The sequence below is a fragment of the Anomaloglossus baeobatrachus genome, chromosome 6, assembly GCF_048569485.1.
Source record: "Anomaloglossus baeobatrachus isolate aAnoBae1 chromosome 6, aAnoBae1.hap1, whole genome shotgun sequence".
In the NCBI taxonomy this organism is placed as follows: domain Eukaryota; kingdom Metazoa; phylum Chordata; class Amphibia; order Anura; family Aromobatidae; genus Anomaloglossus; species Anomaloglossus baeobatrachus.
The window spans coordinates 94228951-94242515 of NC_134358.1; the positions used below are offsets into that span (position 1 = coordinate 94228951).

The 13565-nt window shown below is 48.3% G+C and overlaps 1 protein-coding gene across 1 annotated transcript in view; it reads left to right on the forward strand.

Moving 5' to 3' along the window:
- CNGB3 (cyclic nucleotide gated channel subunit beta 3) overlaps nt 1-13565 on the forward strand; it is a 262617-nt gene that overhangs the window by 112012 nt on the left and 137040 nt on the right. Inside the window, exon 3 of the mRNA XM_075316272.1 lies at nt 12910-13061. Coding sequence (XP_075172387.1) covers nt 12910-13061 — 152 coding nt within the window. The remainder of the gene's footprint in view (nt 1-12909; nt 13062-13565) is intronic.

Below are 13565 nucleotides of genomic sequence, written 5' to 3' on the forward strand. Positions count from 1 at the left end.
TTACCCTCAAACCGGCCTGAAGGAGCTCCTGGTTCTCACCTGGTTTATTGAAGCATCGCCCGGGTTACCTCACAATAACATCTAGAAGTGAGTAAAAAGCAGTTGAAAGACTTTTGGACTGAGCCTCAGTTATTCCTGACCCGTTACCTTACACACCCGAGCCCCTGGGGTCAGCCTCACTCACGGGAGGCCACACCATCCGACTGCAGCAGACCTCATCAGCCCCAGACGCTCATTAAAACTGCAGTGGCGGTCACCCAGATCCCAGACCGCAAACCGTGAGTGGCGTCACGATAATAAAAACTTACTCACCTGTTGCCAAATAATCCAGAAGAAGGTCCTGTGGCATCCCTGAAGCTGGAGTGACATCCCTTGGGGCGACACACAAGCAGCAAAAGTAGAAAGTAGCACAGTATATAAAGTACACGTAGTATGTAGAACAGAACACAAAACATATCTTGTAGTACAGCCTTACAGGTAGGTAGCAGTACAGAAGATAAATTGAAGGTAGATAAAAGTACATTTAGTGCAAAGAGTTAGCAGTACATGTAGCAATTGTTATTTTCCTATCTAGACCTGCTCCAGGTCTAGATTGGTATCCACTCTGCGGCAGTACTGGGGGAATGGTACAGCTGATATCACCGTAGCAGCACAAGTGGTATTTAGCTAGGAATATTGTTGTGATTGGAACTTAAGGTGCCGTCCATTTGGGAAGAATATGTGTATGTTTGTGCTGACCCGCTACTCATGGGGGGTAATTAGTTCCTTCTTGTGGCCCATTGGACAGCACCACACCCTAATAAAAGTGTTGCAAGTTATGTTATTTAGCTTCTTTACAGTGCTGCTGTGCTTTTGTAGTTTTTTATCCTGATTATGACCCATTATGTAGCGCCTAACTTTATATACTTTTCCAAATTTCCATAATTCTGCTCTTAGCTAGTTTAACCCTGCCTTGACTGCCTTCCAGGTATCTGACCCCAGTTATGTTCATAATTACAGTTTTGTCTCCTGATTCTGTCCAAACAAGAATTGACTCAGCTAGTGTACCGCCCCGCGCTCGGCTGCAGCCGAGCCGCTCGGATCCGGGCTCGTTGGTGGGTGGCTCAAGCGCCTCCGGACCCGGGGTCACGTCGCTCTGAAAGGGTGCTGGTGCTACTTAGGGGGGTGGTAGGTAGGTGTACAGCCGGAGCCGTGTTTGAGTTTGTGATGCCACCCACGGCATGTGGTGAAGGTGTAGACACCACCGTTGCGATTACGGGGCACCCGGGGGAGTTGGTGATGCAGCAAGATGTTAACCCCTCCGTGGACAGGGATGATGGCCCCAGGACCCGTTGGGGAAAGTAGCTGGGCAGTGCAGGGCGGTGCGCGGCCGGATGGCACTGTGGTACTCACTGTTATTGACACACACAAGTCTCTGGTAAACAAAGTTGATGGTGGTCAGTGCCCGCAGCCGGCTGCGTCTGGTCCCCCACCCGGTTCGGTGGTCTTTGCCTTTCTCCTGCACCGTGTAGTGTATGTGTAGACTGCCTGCGCTTCAGCGATGGGAGTCTGCTCCCTGGCTGTGTATATGTCGGAGGAGCCTGTTTGCCCGCAGATGCTGGCCCGTGGGATCTCTCTGCCTGTGCGGTGGCTTTCTATCCCCCTCGGTGGGCTGTTGTCTTCAGTCGGGACTTGGGTGGGAAAGGACCTATAGTCCAGACCGCAATCAGTGAATTAACTCTGTTCAGTGGATTCTGGACCTCGTTTCAGGGTCTGAGTACCCCCCTGTGTGCTCCGGTTTCAAGTCGGTTCCCCGGGTCAGTACCGGCGGGCCACTACCCTGTCCCGGTCCACCACGGTTCCACCGAGCCATCTTCCTGGCTCCTGCAGGCTAAGGCCACCGTATGCCTCCTAGCCAAAGGTGTTCAGGCTACGACCCTCACACCTGTCAGTCCATCACAGGCCTTTCCTACAGGCCTGTCCTCCTCACTCCTCAACACTACAAACTGATCTGACTAAACACTGAACTGTTTCGTGCCTCAGGCTCTCTGAACTCCTCGGTGGGCATGGCAACCACCTGGCTCCGCCCCCTGGTGTGTCCATTAAGCACTGAGGGAGGTGACTAGGGTTTATGGTTTGGCTGGTGTTACCTTGTGTGGGACTGGTGTTGTGCGGGGCGCTATCTGTGACTACCTGGGTAGTCCAGGGGGTCACACTAGACTGACTACTCGTCTATCAGGTGCACTCCTCTAACAAGCAGCTACTCCATGGAAATTGTCACGCTAGCGGGTGTGAAACCACTGTGCCACAACTGGGCCTACCGTGGAGGGGTGTGGCTAAGTGCCTTCTGGGTCTTCACTAGAGCCTATGATGGTGAGGATGGACTGTACTGCCGGTAGACAGATACCAGGTACCACTTTAGGGCAGTCCCCGATACTGCAGCAGCTGACCCAAACATCTGAGATGCAGGTACAGGAGGAAGACTGGATGGAGGTGAAGCAGAAATCGGGAGTTCGTAATAGAGACTGACAGGACAGAGATGGGACTGGAGACTGACAGGACGTATTCAAGACTGGAAACAAACTTAGGAACCATAGCAACAGACACAAGTAGGTTGTCAGGAAGCAGGCAGTAGACTTGAGTTCTAGCAGGAACTCACACACCAGGAACCTAATTGCTCAGGCACATCCCAACACCGCAAGGTGCCTTGAATACATAGGAATTTCCAGTCATACGCTGCAAATACTTTAGAGTATGTGTACTACCCTTTTAAGAGATAGGGAGTGCGCATATTCCCTAATGATGCAGTCGGGAGACCTGCTTGACGTGCACAGGCCCTAGGGCCTGGAGGCCAGCACAGAGCAGGAGAGGACACTGAAGCCTGGCTGCAGTGATGAGTATGTCGCCATCCCTGCCAAGATAAGGAGACAAGGCAGTGCAGGGATGCTAGCATTCCAGACATAACTCAGGAGGTCCTTTTGTAAGTCCAGATTCCTTTATAAAGTTGAATTCAGAAGTTCCTATTAAATCTGCTGGATGGAGCTGCTAGTGCCAAGTCTGTCCAATGTAGTCTTTTTAAGCTGATGGCCTCTGACAGACATTAAAGGAATACAGTAAGCATTATATAGGTAGATAGTAATACACACAGAAAAGGTGAGAGAGCCATACAGTATATTTATTAGGCTACTTTCACACTTGCGTTGAACAGCATCCGTTGCTTTGCGTTGTGTGACGGATGCAACGGATGTGTTGCATTTAGTGGCACAACGGATGCAACGGATCGTATAAAACAACGGAATCTTTATTTTTTTATTTTTTCATTTTACCGGCGGCAGACTATTGTGAACGATCAGCTGATCGCTCACAGCAGCTGGTCGCCGGGTGATCAGCTGATCGCTCACAGCAGCCGATCGCCGGGTGATCAGCTGATCGTTCGGCCGCCGAGAATGTGTGAGGGGGCGAAGTGCGGGGGCGGAGTGCAGGGTTTGTGGAGCCGAGTGGGACCATGGCACTGAGGACGTCAGTGCAGCGAGGAATGCAAGGCTGGGGACAGGTGAGTGTCAGTGTGAGTGTCTGTGTGCATGCGATTGTGCGTGCATGTGTGCGTGCGTGCGTGTGCGCGTGCGTGCGTACACGTGGAGTGAAGGGCGGGAGGGTCGGAGCCGAGCGGGAAAGTGTCGGGCTCCCTGCACCCGTAGCCAGGGTAAATATCGGGTAACTAGGGAAAGCGCATTGCTTAGTAACCCAATGTTTACCCTGGTTACGAGTGCAGGGAGCCAGAGAGAGCATGCGCAGTGAAATCCTACGGATTGCGCTGCTCAAAAAACGTTACATGCAGCGTTCCCTCCGCCCGACGCAGCGTCAAAATAACAACGCTGCGTCGTGCAGCGGATGCAACGCAAGACCATCCGTTGCTATCCATAGCTAATAGAAGTCTATGAGGAATATAACGGTTTCCTGCAACAATTACCGTAATTCCTCAAGGCTGCGGATAGCAACGGAAGCCGTCCAACGCAAGTGTGAAAGTAGCCTTAGAGGTAGAGAGTAGTACTGTACTTGTAGTAAAGGTGGAGATTAGTACACCTAAGTAGTAATTACAAGTAGGTTGCAGTACAGGGCATGTAGCACAGGTGGAGACTGGAGAGCAGTATAGTACATGTAGAACAGGTGTATATTTAGCTAGGTAACAGCACAGTATTATTAGCACAGGTGTGTATATAGTGGCAAAGTACAATGAACACAGATCGAAAACAGTACATGTAATACTGAGAGGAAACCTTAGTTTTATCATCGCTCAATAGCAATACAAAATGTAAGACAGGCAAAGTTCTGTAGGTATACACCGTGTGCAGAATTATTAGGCAAAATGTACAAAATTTAGAAATAAACATTTCTGACATGCAAAAACAAAACCCAAAAAAATTAGTGACCCATATAGCCACCTTTCTTTATGATGACACGCAACTGCCTACCATCCATAGTTGCTTGATCTGTTTACAATCAACATTGCGTGCAGCAGCCACCAAAGCCTCCCAGACACTGTTCCGAAAGGTGTACTGTTTTGCCTCCCTGTAGATCTCACATTTTATGAGTAACCACAGGTTCTCTATGGGGTTCAGATCAGGTGAATAAGGGGGTCATTATTTTTTCATCTTTTAGACCTTTACTGGCCAGCTACGATGTGGAGTAGTTGGATGCATGTGATGGAGCTTTGTCCTGCATGAAAATCAGGTTTTTCTTGAACGATACAAACTTCTTCCTGTACCACTGCATGAAGAAGTTGTCTTCCAGAAACTGGCAGTAGGTCTGTGAGTTGAGCTTCACTCCATCCTCAACCCGAAAAGGTCCCACAAGTTCATCTTTGATGATACCAGCCCATACCAGTACCCCACCTCCACCTTGCTGTTGTCTGAGTCGGAGTGGAGCTCTCTGCCCTTTACTGATCCAGCCTCTGGCCCATCCATCTGGCCCATCAAGAGTCACTCTCATTTCATCAGTCCATAAAATGTTTGAAAAATCAGTCTTAAGATATTTCTTGGCCCAGTCTTGATGTTTTATCTTATGTTTCTGTCGCGGGCGGGGAGGGGACGCTGCGCTCACCCACTGCTCGGGTCCGGCTGCTGCTGCTGCTCGCTCGCTCGGTGGCTCGAGCGGTGGGCCGGATCCCGGGGACTCGAGCGGCGCTCCTTGCCCGTGAGTGAAAAGGGGAAGGGTTTTTGGTTTAGGGATATTGTCCGTGACGCCACCCACGATTGTGGTTAGGTTGTGACACCACCGCTGCTCTGGACGGGGATCCCGGGAGCGATGATGGGGAGCAGCTTGGATGTAGTTCTTCCCCTCCGTGGGTAGGGGGATTGGTTGTCCCAGGGCCCGGTGAGGGAGGGATGGCAGGTGGGTTACGGGGCCTGGTGAGGTGCAGGGTCGCGGGGGCAGCGCAGTGCCGCACGGCACAGTGGTACTCACTCAGCCAATGACGAATGCAAAGTCCTTGGTAAAACAAACGGCTGGATGGACGGGTCCCACAGACGGCTGCGGTGTTTCTCCTCCCGGTAGGTTGATGGTGACTGCTTTTCCCTGCACCTATGTTGTGTTTACGGTTCCAATGGCTTCCCACCGGTAACCCGTTCCCCAGCTTGGATGGATGCTGAGGGAGCCCCTTTTGCCCGCAGGCTCTGGCCCTGGGAACTGTAGCCTTGGCGGTGACTGTGTTTCCCTTTACGGTTTGAGCTTTTGCCTTCAATCGAGTCTTGACTGCTGGGAAACCCCGGAGGTTCCCTTCGCTAACGGATTTGACCGGTTTTACGGTGACTCCTAGCCTGGTCGGGGTCCGTAAGCCCTGCCGAATGGTGCTCGCTTCTCTCTGCTCCCCGATCCGGTACCGGCGGGCCAACACCTGTCCCCGGTCCTTACGGTTCACTTCAATCAGCCTCTCCTGCAGACGGTCACCACCGTCTGCCAACCTTGCTGTTCCGTCCGGGCCGCACACCCGGACGCCTTCAGTCTCCTCTACTACCGCTTCCTTCTTCAACTCCTCTCCCAACTCAACTCCACTCAACTCTCTCCTTTTCCCGCCTCCAGGACTGTGAACTCCTCGGTGGGCGGGGCCAACCGCCTGGCCCACCCCCTGGTGTGGACATCAGCCCCTGGAGGAAGGCAACAAAAATTTTAGTTTGACTTTGGTGTGCCTAGCCGGGGTGTGGGGTGTGTTGTTGCAGTACTTGTGACGTCCTGGCTTGTCCAGGGCGCCACATTTCTTGTTCAAAGGTGGTCGTTTTTTCAGCCTTCCTTACCTTGGCCATGTCCCTGAGTATGGCACATCTTGTGATTTTTGATACTCCAGTAACGTTACAGCTCTGAAATATGGCCAAACTGGTGGCAAATGACATCTTGGCAGCTTCATGCTTGATGTTCTTCAATGCATGGGCAGTTATTTTGCGCCTTTTTTGCCCAACACGCTTCTTGCAACCCTGTTGGCTATTTGCCATGAAACGCTTGATTGTTCGGTGATCACGCTTCAAACGTTTGGCAATTTCAAGACTGCTGCATCCCTCTGTAGATATGCACTTGATGCGTACAGTGTTTGATTTCATATAAAAGATCATGGTTATGTCACAGTACACAATTGTGCACATGTGAGGGTCTTATGCCTCTTCAAAAACATGCCATCTTCACATCCTCTGATGATAGACTGATTTCTTAAGATAGCATGTTCATTGTAGCAGCCATATTGAATATGTGCATTTACTTTGGCAAAATGAATTATACAGACAGACTGTTCAGGAGAAAACCTTAGTAGTATCCTGAAGAAATTACTTTTTAAGATATTTCAATAAGATATGTCCTAAAAGTAAAATTAGTGCAGATATGTCATGTGAACATCCTTGACTTATTATCATATATTAATGGATAAATGAGTCTCTGGTCTGGAGAACATTATGGGGGATGTCCTTGTTTTGGCTGATTGATATAGAGAAGGATATTGGGAAAGATTACTCTAGTCTGACATTAAAAAAACGAGAACTCAGATATCACTTATATCAATTATGTTGATTATAGCCGCCATACCCTAATTGCATGGAAGTGCTGACTTTTGCAAAATTCTGTGAAGACAGATGATCCAAAAAGAGTCTTAAATAGTTTCCAAATATTCTATAAAATATCAAAAAGACATATTATAATTGGGACTAATAGACACAGGGCGCATGCAGCACCCAATAGATAAAGATTATACATTTTATTCACATGTCCATGACTTACATACACGGATTGACTATTGGCTACTAAGCCCAGCACTGATGCCACATTTACTTTCCTCCAACATCCTAGACATCTGTATTTCAGATCATGCACCGGTTACTTTTAATTTGTTATTATCTACCACAATACTACGGGAAAGAAGGTGGAGGTTTCCTTCATATTTATATCAATCTGAGGATTTCAAAGCTTCTTTACAAAACTACTGGAGCTTTTATAAGAAGGATAATCACGAGCATAGTGGGGACGCTGGTATGTATTGGGCTGCCTCCAAGGCAGTAGTAAGAGGTCAGATAATATCATATGTCAGCCATAAGAGAAAAAAGCTCCTGGAACAAACTATATCAGCACAAAAACTTCTCACGCAGGCATATAAAGATTTTAAAAATAACAACACGGATGCGACAAAACAACATTTCTTAGAGGCCAAGGAGGCGGCGGACACCTTGGCCCATGAGATGGCACTTAGTAACCTGGACTACCAGAAACATAAATACTTTAAATGGGGCAACAAACCTGGGAAATTACTAGCTTCTTTAACCAAACCCTTTAGAACCAACACTAGAATCCACAAAATTAAAAAGAAAGATGGTACCATGGTAACAAAAGATGAGGAAATAGTGGAGGAGTTCAGGGCATTCTTTGGCTCGCTGTATGAGGCGGAACCGAGGGAGGTTGACGGGGAAGCTGATTTTATCCATGGTACCGTAGCGCCCATCTTGACAGAGGAACAAAGAGTAGTACTAAACGCCCCTATAAATATTTCAGAAATAGTAAAAACTATTGGCACTCTTAAACTAGCCAAAAGTCCAGGGCCCGACGGATTTAGTAACAAATATTATAAGATCTTGTAGTTAGCCTTGATGCGGACAAGGCCTTTGACAGGGTCTCTTGGGCCTATTTACATAATCTTTTGGCATGTCGCCAGGTGGGATCCTGGTTTTGCGAAGCAGTCAAGATGATATACACAGACCCCAAATCCAGACTATCTATAAATAATACATTCTCGGAGCCATTTGAGGTACAGAGGGGAACGAGGCAGGGGTGTCCCTTGTCACCTTTATTGTTTAATTTGGCTCTGGACCCAATGTTGAGGACCCTACATAATTTAGTAATATTTCAGGGCATGAGAGTCGGTGGGACAACAATTAAACTTTTGGCTTTTGCCGATGATATTTCATTGTTTATTGCCAATCCCTCTCAAGCGATTCCAGAGATAATGAACACATTGAATAATTTTGGAAAGGCCTCAGGCTTCAGGGTAAATTACAAAAAAACTGAGGCATTGGCAATGTACAAATCGGGTAAAATTGATAACAACTTATTTCCCTTCCAGTGGTGTACCAGGTCCATTAAATATTTGGGGATTCAGCTCCCAGCAAACCCCTTGTTACTATATCAAATTAATTATAAGCCTCTTATAAATTCATTAATACATCTACTCCAATCTTGGAAACATCTGAAAATATCCTTTTCGGGCCGATGTCACTTAATTAAAATGGTAGCATTCCCCAAAATAATGTTCTTATTTCAGACTCTCCCGTTGCTTCTACGCAAATCAGATATTAAGCTACTAAATTCATCCTTTGGAAAATTCATTTGGGGGCACAAGGGGAGTACTAGGATCAGCTTAATCAAGCTTCAATTACCAAAAGGGGCAGGGGGCATAAATCTTCCAGATCTGGGCAGATATAATCTAGCAGCAAATTTTAGATATGTGGTGGACTGGGTGCGAGGAGTATCACACTTTGCCAATGTACAATTGGAACAACAGCTATGTTCACAAGTCTCGTTAACAGCATTGCTGCATTTAGGGAAAGGAAATACCAAGTGAGGTTAGGGATCATCCAACACTATGGCATACTATACTAACGTGGAGGAAGGTGAGGAAACTTGGTAAAATTAACACTTCAAGTTCCCCATTTCAACCATTTATTGGAAATCCGAGATTCCTCCAGGGTCGCCCTCCGAGGATTTATGAAACATTGTCAATGCAGGGTTGTGCTTATGCTGCAGATCTAATGGAGCCTGATTGGTCGTTGCTTTCTTACGAGAAGGCGGCACACCGATTTCCAGCTTTTGTGGGTCAGCCTTTTCTTTTTCTTCAGGCGCATAGCTTGGCACAAAAATATCTTGTTGACAAGCCAAAGGGAGATCTTGGAGGACGTGTGGATAACTTTCTTAGGAGGGCAAGAAGCCAGGCGTCCTCGACTAGTCAGGTTTATTCAATGTTGCGTACAGTTTGGACATGGGAGGGGAAAACAACAGGTCCAGCAAAATGGAAGTTAGACATGCCAGAGTTCGAGGTAAAGGATTTTTTACAAGCCACGCTGTTGCAACGTAAATTTCTGTCGTCCAGTAGCTACACAGATATGGCCTTGATGATTCTACATAGAGCATATATTACTCCAAAAATTCAATCAAAAATGGACACAAATGCCTTATACTCTTGTTCTAAATGTGGCATAAGAGACACTGACCTGTTTCACCACTTATGGGACTGTGTTCAGATACAGGGAGTATGGAGAAGCGTTCACTCAGTCTTACAAAACACATACAATATTCAGTTTGCTCTGACACCACAGTGGGCGATTTTTAACATGTTGGAGGAGGCTCAACAAAGTCTTCCGAGAGGTACCAGGGCAATGTTAACTATTTGGGCCTCGGCCACTAGGAAAAGTATCCTACATCTCTGGGTAAATCCTGAAGCACCCTCTCTAGCATTTATCCAAACAAAACTAATGTTCATATTCAAAATGGACTGGCTGGATGCACTGTCGAATAAGGAGAAGTTGACTATGCGTTTCTTTGAAACATGGTCTTTATTTATACCTAACTTGGCTACAGTGCTTAAGGATAGACTTAAATCTCAGTTTGGACAGACCTCTTGGTACCTTCTTGAACTGCTCAATGGACACATACCAATTACATAAGTTACCATTTTAAGTTGCTTCTGGTCGCACGCAGAGCGGGGGGAGGGGTGGGCGGGACTGTTTTGATTATAATGTCATCAATGAAATGCTCTTTGTATAAGAGCAGATTGTAAAAGAAATTCGGTTAAAATTCAATAAAAAGATGTTTAAAAAAAAAAAGACATATTATAAAAGTGATATTGATGAACAGTATATAGGGTAGATGGGACAACTTTGTTCTTGAGAATCATTCAAACACAAAACGAATGAGGCTCTGATTTGGATAACATGATAGATGATGGGGTCTTCTAGTTTTGCTAGCAGTGGTCTTAGGAAAAAAGACACAAGGACTCAGATATCACTTGCATCAATTTATTGATTACTGCACCAAGTTTCAGGGCTGGACTAGCCCCTTCATCAGGCTTATAACTGTGTAGCCCCGCATTACCTTCTAATGCAGGTCGTTGCAGGGTCTCCACGGGCTTGGAAATCTTCTGGTTACAGGTTGGTTAACTTCAATGGGGGATTCGTGACGCCACTCTCGGTATTTCCCGTCAGGGTGACCGCCACTGCAGTTTAGGGAGCGCCTGGGGCTGATGTTAGAGTCAGTTGTTGTGGCCTCCCGAGAGTGAGGCTGGCCCCAGGGCCCAGTGTAAGTGTGTAGTACCACAGGTCGCAGATGAACTCACACACAAGCAGCAATGTCTTTCAGGGTTTTTACTCACTTTCAGATGGGAGCAGTAAGTCAACCCGGGCGATGCTATGATGAACCAGGAGGAACCAGGTATCCCTTCGGCTGACGTAGGGGTGACTGCTGACTCGCCTTCCTAGCCCTTCTTGTTTTGAGGTGACCCCGACTTGAAGTCTTGCTGGGATCACCCAGGGAAGTTGCTTCCGCCTGTTCTCCCTTTTCTGGCCTGTTTGCGGGCAGCGTGAACCAAGTAATTCTGGCTGTTTGCCTTCTGTCACTTATGGGCCCCCTCATTGCTGCTGTAGCTGCGGACTCTGTGTAGGTTTGGTGAAGGGCATGCAGTGCCCCCACCAGCAGGTTTAGCAGGCCAAGTAAATGGGTTCCTGCTCTGGGAACCTGTTTTCCCGTGCGGGCCTGGTCCACCAGGCAGTCCCCTTACTTAGCCATCTCTTAGCACTCCGGCCCTAGGTGGTTTTCAGGCGGCCCTGCAAGGTAGCCGTTATCCCCCGCCAGCAGCCACTTCCGGTGCAGTGTCTGCCTAGCTACTCTGCACTCCACTTCCTTGCTCTCTGAGCCTCACTAGCCGACTGGCTCACTACTACCTCCCCTCTGTGACTGCCTCTGCACACTCCTCGTTTCCAGTTTCACCACCCACCACTAGCTGGGAGGCGAGGGCCACACCCCCTCCCTGAGTCTGCTCAGGGGTCCCTTCTAGCTGTGTGTGTGTGTGTTCCTGGTTACAGGTGTCTGTGTGTCCACACCCTAGTCAGCCTCTGGGATTACCTGTGTTGTACTGACCCAGCATAGGTGCAGTACTCAGTGGCGCCTGATCAGGTCAGGAGCGCCACATAACCCTCTACGGAGAAGTGGGATATAGGAAGAGCTCAAGGTGACCATAGCCTCAAGTACGTCAAAGCCTTCTCCATTTCACATTACTCTTGGGTATTTCCCTATATAGTACCATTTCTTTTGCTTGTATTCTTTGTCTCTGTCATTGATGTGCTATATGGAAAAATCCTTCGGATTGCTTTTATTTAGTTAACTAGAAGGTGGCCGGATTCTACGCATCGGGTATTCTAGAATTTACATATTGTGTAGTTAATGTATGATTTTTGTTATATATATATATATAGATGTTGTTGTGTGTAGTTACCAAGTGTTTGTGTAGGGCGCTGTACATGTTCTGGGTGTTGTCTGGGTGTGGCGGGGGGTGAGAGCGGTGTTGTATGTGTGTTGCGTGTGTTGCGTTGTTTGTGGAGCGCTGTGTGTCTGTAGCGTTGTGTGTGTGTGTTGCGCGGTTTGTGTGGGTGTGGTGTGTTTTGGGGGGAGGTATGTTTTGTGCAATGTGTGTGTTGCGTGGTATGTGCGTATATTTATGTATGCCGCGGTGTTTGTGTGTTGGGTGTTGTGTGTGTGTGCAGCGTTGTCTGTGTGTGTGGGTGTCTGTGTAGGGCGGTGTTTGTGGTTCCCAGTGTGTGTGTGGTGTGTTGTGTGTGTGTGTGTTGGGGGGAGGTGTGCACCTCCCATCGTGCTCCATCCCCCATGCTGCGCACCCCCCATCGTGCTCCATCCGCCATGCTGCGCACTCCCAAACGTGCTCCATCCGCCATGCTGCGCACTCCCAAACGTGCTCCATCCCCCATGCTGCGCACTCCCCATCGTGCTCCATCCCCCATGCTGCGCACCCCCCATCGTGCTCCATCCCCCATGCTGCACCAGCATCAGCCTGCGGGGGGCGGGGCCAGAGCGAGCGTGCATTGCGTGAGGGGGGCGGGGCGTGGCCGAGTTGCCAATACGTGCAGGGTGCCGGGGCGAGAGGCCAATCTGTGTGGGGGGCGGAGCCTGTGCGAGCGGCCGGCCAATCAGTGTGGGGGGGAGCCAGGGCGAGCGACCAATCCGTGCGGGGGGCAGGGCCATGGCAAGGCCAGTGGCCAATCCGCTTTGTGTCACCGTAAGGACACAATTTTGGAGCAAGACAGACAGACAGACAGACAGACAGACAGAATAAGGCAATTATATATATAGATGCTGTTATTGATTTGACAGCTTTGTGTTTTTTATTTGGTTTTACAGAAAAAACATACAAGATGACCCAAATATCAACACCGAGTATGCTGGAGCCCAAATTCTTGACCTGGTCAAACGCATGCGGGAAAGAACCACCCAGTACAAGGAAAAACTGGCTGATGCGGAGGTTTCGTCACCAGAGCAAAGCCCTACAGCAAGTAATTTATACGGTTTTAGATTCAGATGTGATTTCAGGTTAAGGCACCTACTTAAATTTAAAGTTGTCCACACACACACACATACACGAGTTTTGAGACCAGATCCCATCATGTTTTCCCAGACAGTGTTTGATCATTTCCACCAATCTTCATCTGTTCTCCTCTTACCTTTCATGAGCCACCCTTTATAAACATAATATTTTTTGGTTAATCCAATGTGTAAGTTTTTGGAGGCTTTAGGTTGAGACATCAGATGGCCTTAAGGCCGCTTTACATGCTGCGATATCGTGACCGATATCACTAGCATGCGTACCCGCCCCCATCGGTTGTGTGACACAGGCAAATCGATGCCCGTGGCGCACAACATCGCGCGGACCCGTCACACTACTTACCTGCTCTGCGACGTCGCTGTGACCGGCGAACCGCCTCCTTTCTAAGGGGGCGGTTCGTTCAGCGTCACAGTGACATCACAGCAGCGTCACTGAACCGCCGCCCAATAGAAGC